This window comes from Primulina tabacum, chromosome 4 (assembly GCF_025594145.1).
Source record: "Primulina tabacum isolate GXHZ01 chromosome 4, ASM2559414v2, whole genome shotgun sequence".
NCBI classification, from domain to species: domain Eukaryota; kingdom Viridiplantae; phylum Streptophyta; class Magnoliopsida; order Lamiales; family Gesneriaceae; genus Primulina; species Primulina tabacum.
Window position 1 is genome coordinate 4,965,268 of NC_134553.1, and position 9,293 is coordinate 4,974,560.

Here is a 9,293-nt window from a genome sequence, read left to right on the forward strand (position 1 = left end):
GATATAATTATTACGTTTCATATCCATGGTGATTGATAATTTTTGTTTATATTATTTTAGATGAGCAACAATCGTAATTAAACTAATGTTTTATTGGTAATTATATTATTTTAGATGAGCAACAATCGTAATTAGATGAGCACTAATTCAAACTAACAATTCATAATTTTATTAAAATATTTTATTGATTTAAGTAAGTAGTATTAAAAAAATTAATATATTATAAATTAAATAAAACAGAACAAATGTTAAATAAAAACTCTTAAAGAAAAATAATAAATAATTAAACAAATAAATCACAAAAATGGAATATATGTGTTAATAGGAAAAGGATATTTTAGGATTTTTTAATTAAATAAGACATAATGCAAAATGTGTAATAAAGAAGACCATTTTTGAAATTATGACTTTGAAATAGACTAGAATAATCAATTTCCTTTAATATAATTTGGAGCCACCGCTGATCTTTAGATCTATTAGAGACAGCTTCAAGCTCATGATCCATCAATCATATAAGAACGACTTCACTTCATCTACAACATTCCCATAAATATACACTCCGATGAACTGCAAGAACCAGAGATGAAACGAAATTCTCTAGGACTTGTGATCGTCGATTCTCAGGTCCTTGATCGATTCAGGAGATCCATCTGCATCCTTCAGTTTCTCTAACTCGGATTCTAAAGTCTTGGCAATCACTCCTTCATCGGCATCCTCAGGCAGGGTAACATGCACTGACCCGTGTTTTATTGGCTTAGCGGGTTCAAGGATCAATGCTTGCTGCTTGATGTATGCATAGAGGAGTTGGTGAAAGGGATGATCCAAGGAATAGCAGTTCTCAGAGTAGGCATCTAAATGGTTTGAAGAACCTGATGTTTTTTGGCAGAAATGAGGGAGGGAGGAATAGTCCATGATCTGCAAAAGCATCATTGGGTTCGACATTACATGAGAGACGTGTTGGAGTTTGGGGTCGAGAAAAGGAAGAAGTTCATCTGGGGAATATTACCTTCAATAGTTCATCTTGTCCAGAACCAGACAATACATCGATTTTCCTTCTCGTTCTCTCCTGCAGAAGTGGTTTCACAACCTGATAACAAATGAAAGGTCATGACTAGAGGTGTAAGAGAGAATATGTTAGTCCACAGACTTTTTCAGTTTCGGCCATTTTGGATGGATATTTTATTGATAATCAAAATAAAACTCAAACTAAGCCCGAGCATAATTAGTAGTTACTCATCATTACTGAAACAATAAAAATGTGAACCGACCTTCCAACAAGCGGAGAAGACATATGGGGCATTCACAATGTAGTAAGTTAATGTTTTCTCAGGATAGTTCAGGTCGTCGATGGAAGAAATTAAAGTCAAGATCTGAATAAGAACAAATTACGGTTATACATGTAAATAATTTACAGAGGAAGAATCCTTGTAGAACAATCTGTCATAACAAGCAGAACTACGAAGTTCTTGCTGCATATGTACCTTAATCAGGTTCAAAGCCGAGAGCCTCAAGCCAGTCATATCTAGAATCTTGATGCACTTGTTAACATGCTTCCCATACTTCTTCGTAGCGGCAGGCTAAAATAAAATGAGGAGAGTGAAAAATTATATAGAGGTCCAAATAGATGGAAATAATAGAAGAGAGTAACGGTTTTCTGCTCACCAGAATCACACGATCCCGATATTCGTTGATCTGAATGTGGGATTGTACATAATAATGAACCTGAAATGAAGATAAATATTCGCAGATCAACTAAATAATTGGTGGTATCAAACCAATGCAAAAGAACCTTCAACGAAATATTTGGTCTCATTGTGACGCAGAGGTGATTTAGAATTCAAAGATAACAACAAAACTTACAGATGCCTGGTCGTACGTGCTCAGACCTGCTCCAATAGCAAAGACAGGGAGACCCTATTGATAAAAGGGCACCACTATTAGAAAGATCCCGAATTCTATATAAACACAAAAAATATAATTGACACAACTCATTCTAGCTCCATTAAACCCTCACCTCTTTTGAGTAACCGGACAGTCCTATGAGCTGTGAATCACGTATGGCTCTGTAAAGATCGACAGGAACAATGGGTTTCTGCAGTTAAAAAGAGCGGAAGAGTAAAAAAAAATCTAAACAGTAAACACTTCTATTGAATGAAAGTTTTTGTTACTATGTTAAGACTACATCTGTGCGATGTCCTACTTACACTTAACATATCATCGATATTGTTTTGCACTCGCCAATTCAAGCAATCAACCAACTGAAATATCCAGTAACCCGTTGATCTGAAAATCCAATTTACTCCAACATGTAAAGATAACTGAAATTTTAAAAAGGTCAACACTCTAACCATCATATGAGCTTTTGGTACATTTCCTTCTCTAGCTTTAAGAAACCGTGTCAAAGTTTCATGAGGGTATCCTTGATGGACATTCTGCATATCAAATTGAACAGTCCGGATTTCAAACATACAATCACAAAGGATTAACCATATATACCAACCAAACTTTGGTGCAACAAAATGGGAGCTAAAACTTATATTTTCATCTCTTTCATAATCAAGAACCGATAAATAAGTTATTCACGTAGTTTCAGCCAATTCTGACTATGAGTATGCATTGGCTCATCCAAAATTAGTTGACAAATTTAGAACAATATTTTTTAGTACATACTCCGTAATTTCAAGGGACGACTTTCCAAACTCGTTCAATAGTGAATAGTAGCCTCTGTGAAATTTATAAAGAACCGACAACAATTATGCCCTTCAATTTCTCTATAAATACAAATGTATTACTGATAATATCATGACTACAGCTGATAAGCAGGAATGAGAAAAAGAAACCTGGAATGTTCTTTTGAGTGATTCGTCAACTGCATAAAATCCCAAATGAAAGGGAAAAAGATTAATTAAAGAGAAGGTAAAAACAAATATAACGTAATGGGACCATGAAAGAAAGCTCAACAAAGAAGTTGTTTGAACAAACCTTCCTCCATTAATCCTTCAAATTCATTAATAGCTTCCTGGGAAACCACAGCCATTTTTGCTGAACCAAACAAAGACTATCCCACCACAACCGCAATTCGAAAGATCTAAGAAAATCCTAAACCGTACAACCTATGCATACAGCAAGAATCCAATCTTCACTTGCATGATCTAATAAAGGTAAGTGGGAAGAAAGAAGAACAGTAAAAAGAGAGCAAGACAAGTAAAGATTCGACTTTTATAAACACACACAAATATATCTACATATCCAATAAAAGATAGTGAAATTGGATCAAGATTCAAGAAAGGCAACCTCCTACTTCCCCGGTTTGCTTTTTTTTTTTGCTCTGTATCTTGTTAATCTTTCTGTACAAGTAGATGGCTTTTAAGATTCAAAAAAAAAAAAAACAAGCAGGTGGCTTTAGAAATTTTCCATCAAAATCTAGATTCACCGCATCATTTGCATTCATAATGTGTTGGCGGTGTCTTTTTTTTTTCCTTTTTCTTTTCCCTGTTTTTTTTTAGCTGTTGGCGGTATCTTTCAAAGAAATGGCTATGGAGTGACGAAGTGACAGGCTAGCTGCACCAATTAAATGCATTTGTATGGAAATTATTAGATGCACAAACTAAATGAATTATACAATTCTTTATTTATTTCTCTGAACAGCTTTCAGTTCAATTATATTCACACAAGGCCTCGAGACATATTTTCCTAGTATGATTTTATTATTAATCAAAAGCTAAGGTAAAATTCTTTACCCATGTGCTACAAATATTATTTATAGTATAAAAATCAAAATTGGTTTTGTCGTTGCCTAGCGTCATTTCCAAGAAAGCGAGAGAGTTGAAATTTACATAAAAGGGTGTTGGCACAAAAACAAATATGAGGGCATCCAACACATGTGAGATGTATTTTGGGACGTGAATTGCATTTTTCATCTAAAATTAATTTGAAACTCGTTATTTTATAACTTTTATTAAAAAAAAATAATTTTTAGTAGCTATTTGACTTGGGATTTTTGGACGAAAAATAGATTGAACGAGTTAATTGGGTACAAGAGATTATTTTATGCTATATTTGGAGTATTTTTTCCTTATGATATGATCAAATGTTAGCTTTTGACTCGTTAATGTATATGTCGACTTTCATAAAAATGTGGGAGAATCATATGATATAATAGTATTAGAATAGGAGGAGAAGTACTACCGATATAATATAGATTAATCCATAATTTCGGTGACGGGTCGATTGTTTATTTTATTTTAGTGATTTTCACTTTTTATAAAGAGTTGTGTTTTGTTTCCTAAAGTGATGAAGATATAAGAAATCGTTCAAAACAAAAACTCGAGACATTATACAATAGTTTAATAGTATGTTTTTTGTCAGGATAATTTCATAAATATTTATATATGAGATGAGTTAACCTTACTTATATTTATAATAATAATTAATACTTTTGACATAAAAATAATATTTTTTTAAAGATAACTCAAATAAAAGACTAGACTCACAAAATTAATATGTTATAGCGTCTCATAAAAATATTTATATTAATTTAAACATATAGTTCTTAAATTTTGCGGATGAGCCAAGATTCCCAATGGGCCTGTTTGGGTGAGGTGGCCTTTGTTTGTCCTATAAAAAAATAAATTTTTAAAAAGAGAAAAAGAAAACATAAAGCAAACTTAAATACTAATGAGTAATGAGTGCACACCCACCCACACATGAATATAGCCCACGAATGCAATTCCTCATTTTTATTTATTTATTTTATTTTATTTTTTCAAAAGACAATATGAAATAGTCTTGCCTTCCTGAAATGTATGTTGTAGTCGGAATAGTAGGAAATTACCATCAGATTCAGGATAATAGTTAGACAAAAGAAGTAACAAAACAAATTAAAAAGCAGTTTGGTGTGTCATGCTGCAATAGTGTGAGGTTATGCTAGACATGAAGCAACATTTCTCGTTTGTTTTAACACAACATGTTCAATATTAATGAACTTCATATATTTTTATTTTGAATTCAGATGATCAATACAACATATCGTATCAAAATGTACCGGGATATAGCATTGAGCGACCCTGCTTCAATACTAGAAAAATAAGAACATGTTTACAAAAGAACATGTCAAAGAGGGGAGTGTCAAATATATGAAGTAAAGGGTAGGTGAGTGCAAATTAACTAAAAAATTGTGCTTAAGAATTATGAATTGGACAATTAACGGCTTATATGGAATAATAATGTTTTTTTAAATAATAAAGTGGTAAAAAATTACCAAACAGATTTGTTGTATTTAGAAAAAAAAGGGAAAAAAAGATGAAGAAAAGGGTTGTAATCACGGAACAGCTGAAACCAGAGTTGATAAACAATCTTAATTAAGGAAATAAATTTTTAGAATTGGAATTATCATCAGATACGGAAGTTCGATAGATAGAATGGCTGCCTATAGTTTAATCAGGCTGGAATAAATCATTGATCATCCAATAATGCAATGATATCCGACACCGTACTCGTGTAATATTCGGGCCAAATATAATTTGATGGGTCTTCAAGGGTTGCGATATTTGTCACGCCTGCCAAATCAAGTCACAAATGATATGCAGCAGCAGCAAAATAATAATATTTTCATTAAGAAATTAGATAGATTTCAATTCAACCTGAAAGGACAAGTAGAGTTCGACAACCAGCATTCTGTCCAAATAAAATATCAGTGTCAAGTCTGTCCCCAACCATACACATTCTTGAAGTAGGGATGTCAAATCTGCGCCACAAGATTAAGATGTTAAGGTGTTTAAGCGCTCCGAGTTGCATACCTACTAGTGCTAAAGTCTTGAAAGAAAGATGATAAATAACCGATTGAGTGGTAAAGCTTTTGTCTACATCAAATTTCGGATTTAAGCTTTACAGGATATTTCACTTAGAAAACTAGTCCACTAAATTAAAAAATTTCTTAAAGTCGAGTACCACACCACAATTTCGATGTGAGACTTGCAACATGAAGCACTTTGTGAGATGAAGATGCCCGCTTCAGCTTATAGTGGACAATGCCAACTTTTTTGTCGCATGCATCTTAATCAAAACCATATATTGGCATATCAAAATTATCATTATTGTCCACATGATAGATTTTCCAAATTACCCCCCGGGTAAGTTGGTCTTTGATAAGAGCGTCAATGTTATTAGCACTCAGGGTTAATAGACGAGTTTAATCCAAGAGACTCGTTTCTTATGTGGGCAAGGGCTTAAAAACTTAAATATTACTCAAAAATCTCCATATTGATATGGGCCTGGACTCGTGATTTGAAAATAGACTTACTTCTGAAGTAAAAAGTCCATCATAAAGGTTGATGGTTTTCCGACAACAATAGGCTCTCTTTGTGTCGCGCCACATACTGCAGCAACCATGCATCCCGCACCTAAACTCGAGAAAATGTTAACTTCTAAAGTCTCTTATTAATGGTGAGGTTAACCGAAAAGAAAAAACTTACCAGGCCATTCTTGCAGATCAGTAAGATGGCCAACTGCGTCTCGATTTGTAGCAATAAATAGACACCCTGGATTCTCGCGTATGCAAAGAGTTCCATATCTTTAGATGAGTAAAATTAGATGCTTTAGATAAATTGACTGAGCAAGCCCTAAAATGGCTCTACAATATAAAAGCATGGATAAATTGACTGAGCAAGCCCCGTCGTGGCTATACAACAGAAAAGCAAACTTAGGGTAGACTTATATTGTATGGTGTGATTATATATAATACTATTGTAGCATATTGACGATATCTGCAGATGATTTAATCAACTTTGAAAAAACACCAAGGAAAGTGAGACTTACTGTAGCTTGTAATAATTTATATACTGGTCAAGTCCAACCACCACAGCTCCTACCTGGAATTGGAACTAGCAATTTTGAATCACAGAACAGCATAGGAAGATACAATGCTGGGTAAGTTGTTATTAAATTTTACACTCTTGTCGTGGTCGAACAGAAAGTTTGGTCTCAACTGGACAGCCTTCTTCCCATCTTCCTGCAAAATGTTAGGCTAGTTGTTCTTCTAAATTCAATATAAGTAGAATAATAATCAGTTGACTCAAAGAAAATTAAATATTGATGGTAAGAGATGAAATAAGATAAAAAAAAGAATCTTAAGATAGAAACAAAAGGATGTTTACAGGGCCACCAAGACTGGTAAACCCAGCAAGCTCCAGTTCCTCAGATATGCCTTCTTCACCAATTACATAAACCTGCAAAACCCAATGCAATAATATGAGGCCCTGATAACGATGACATGAAGCAAAAGAAATTTGGAGTATTAAGATTTTTTCCAAGTACAGCATAAAATATCCAAGAGAACAAGTTCCTACGCAGGAGTTATGTTCTTTCTCTTAAATCCTTTCTGCTATCTCTATCTAAAAGCAGATCGTATGACTTATTTTGATCAGTCCCTTTCATATGAAGATGTATAACTAACAAGAGGATTTATAAATCAATGCAGAAGATTGCATGTTATATGAGATGATCCTCATGTTAGTTGAGGATAAAATGATTATGATTTTGATTAACATAAATCTTTGCTTGAATCTTCCTCATGAAAAATCTTCCTCATGCACCAGAAAATCTTGCTGCCTAAAGAATATGCGGCAAGAAAGATGGTGAGTGAGATGAGACCAGACCTTCTTATCTTTAGGAAACGAATTGACCTTCAGGTACATGGCAGCAGCAAAAGATGAGGAAAATATCTCATCCTGAAACCAGTATGGGACTCAGTAAATATTTACGAAAATACATACTTCATTTATAAGAAGACTGGTCCATGTAACAAACCTCAGTAATGGAAATTCCAAGGGAATTGAACTTCTTTGCATATTGCCTTCTAGACTTGGTTGAATTGTTCGTCACAAACACTAGCTTCTTTCCCTGCAAGGTACATTTACGATAATGTCACAAGACTGAACTTAGAAAATGAGAATAAACAAGGAGTTAAGACGAGCAATAATATTTATCAAAGCCAGATACCAAAATAGGGGTTGAGGGCAAAAATCACATTTTTAACTATATTAAACATTAGAACACATTTGCATGTGGCACTTGGTTTAAGGATCAAGCAAACGTATGTAGACATCACACATGCAAATGTATGAAGACATCACACATTATCATCCAAAACTGTGCTAGAAATATCATCATAGCAAGGAAGAACTGTTGATAGAGGTTGTAGCATCATAAAAGATTTGAAGATGAGTGACATGAGTCTCCTGCTTAATTGGACGATAATGTATTGCCGAAAAACACAAAGCAACCAACAAGACATAAATTGGAAGAAAAAAAACAAAAACAAACCTGCGTTACAATCACCACTAACAGAAATGCAGAATCAACACACAATTCAGAACATTACTTAAAAGGTGCACATGAATAGCATTATTTACAGCCAAAAGCAATTGATAAGAAGCGAAAGATTAAATAACCATTGATCTAAGAGTTTCTAGAGTTTCCGGAACGCCATCGATTAAAGCATCTCCCTTCCATATCACACCTGAAATATCGAAATCGTGGGCTAAAGAAAATCAATCATAAATTAAAAAAAAAACACACACACACACACAAATTAATGCACTCCCAGAGGCCAGAGCTCAGTTACTAATGAAATGTCAATTATGTTCTATGGATAAGTTTGAGAAATTGTGTATGCTACGTACGGACCATCGCAATCAAAGAGAAAAGCATCAACAGAATCGACGAGGTCTCTGGTATTTGGAGGCGATAGAATCTGACAGATCGTCTTCTCTGTCGCGATTGGTTTCGAATTCTCTCCGTCCATCGCTGCCGCAGAGGAAGTGGAGAAGGGGGAGCAGCACGTGAGGAAATAGACGTTAAGGTCAACAGTCGATTTCAACGTCTTTCTTTTCTTTTCAATTTTTTTTTACTCATATTGATTTCCACGATCAGCATAGTTTTTGTGTAAATAAAATATATATATCATGAAATTTTGATTATTAATTTACTTTTTTCAATGTTACAAATTAAAACAACGGTGAATTAGTAAAAAATTACATCTGTTAAAATTTTGATTCTCTTTTTTTCTGTAGTCACTGATATCGGCTTATGTTGTGTTTTAATTCCCTACAAATGGTCGCTTTATTATTTTAACTTTTAATATTTGATAAATTCCTTATCTAATCATTTCTTGACTCAATATACATTATTTTTTATATGTTTTTTTTATTAATAATACAACTAAAGTTAATACTATAAGAATTTGTTTAATGATATTGAATGCTAAAAATTTTGTGTTTTATCTTGATGACTAT

The 9,293-nt window shown here is 33.5% G+C and overlaps 2 protein-coding genes across 3 annotated transcripts; both read right to left on the reverse strand.

Moving 5' to 3' along the window:
- Positions 1-425: 425 nt before the first annotated feature.
- LOC142542687 (phosphatidylinositol/phosphatidylcholine transfer protein SFH2-like) lies at positions 426-3,577 on the reverse strand. 2 transcript variants are annotated; one of them, XM_075649453.1, is made up of 12 exons: positions 3,295-3,577; positions 2,983-3,113; positions 2,841-2,869; positions 2,349-2,432; positions 2,205-2,258; positions 2,015-2,092; positions 1,861-1,914; positions 1,663-1,722; positions 1,482-1,577; positions 1,269-1,370; positions 1,007-1,087; positions 426-915 (listed from the first exon to the last, which is right to left on the reverse strand). In XM_075649453.1, exons 2-12 carry the CDS (start codon positions 3,035-3,037, stop codon positions 598-600), a joined length of 1,011 nt encoding a protein of 336 aa, XP_075505568.1. In that variant the 5' UTR covers positions 3,038-3,113; positions 3,295-3,577; the 3' UTR covers positions 426-597. The 2 variants fall into 2 exon arrangements, with proteins under 2 accessions (XP_075505568.1, XP_075505569.1); XM_075649454.1 differs by having other exon boundaries at positions 3,234-3,577.
- A 1,708-nt stretch (positions 3,578-5,285) lies between these two features.
- On the reverse strand, positions 5,286-8,917 carry LOC142542689 (phosphoglycolate phosphatase 2-like). Its single transcript, XM_075649458.1, has 11 exons — positions 8,686-8,917; positions 8,451-8,518; positions 7,807-7,899; positions 7,656-7,727; positions 7,155-7,226; positions 6,950-7,009; positions 6,817-6,869; positions 6,474-6,571; positions 6,302-6,401; positions 5,643-5,746; positions 5,286-5,558 (listed from the first exon to the last, which is right to left on the reverse strand). Exons 1-11 carry the CDS (start codon positions 8,801-8,803, stop codon positions 5,455-5,457), a joined length of 942 nt encoding a protein of 313 aa, XP_075505573.1. The 5' UTR covers positions 8,804-8,917; the 3' UTR covers positions 5,286-5,454.
- Between the last annotated feature and the right edge of the window lie 376 nt (positions 8,918-9,293).

Excerpts from the sequence above, each read along its gene's own strand:
- LOC142542687 (XM_075649453.1), bottom strand. The coding sequence starts at position 3,037 with ATGGCTGTGGTTTCCCAGGAAGCTATTAATGAATTTGAAGGATTAATG. Across the intron at positions 1,915-2,014 it reads TGTCCGGTTACTCAAAAGAG|GGTCTCCCTGTCTTTGCTAT; the intron begins GTGAGGGTTTAA and ends TTTTATCAATAG. Across the intron at positions 1,088-1,268 it reads TCTTCTCCGCTTGTTGGAAG|GTTGTGAAACCACTTCTGCA; the intron begins GTCGGTTCACAT and ends ATTTGTTATCAG.
- LOC142542689 (XM_075649458.1), bottom strand. The coding sequence starts at position 8,803 with ATGGACGGAGAGAATTCGAAACCAATCGCGACAGAGAAGACGATCTGT. Across the intron at positions 7,900-8,450 it reads TAGAAACTCTTAGATCAATG|GGAAAGAAGCTAGTGTTTGT; the intron begins GTTATTTAATCT and ends TGTACCTTGCAG. Across the intron at positions 6,402-6,473 it reads TGATCTGCAAGAATGGCCTG|GTGCGGGATGCATGGTTGCT; the intron begins GTAAGTTTTTTC and ends TCTCGAGTTTAG.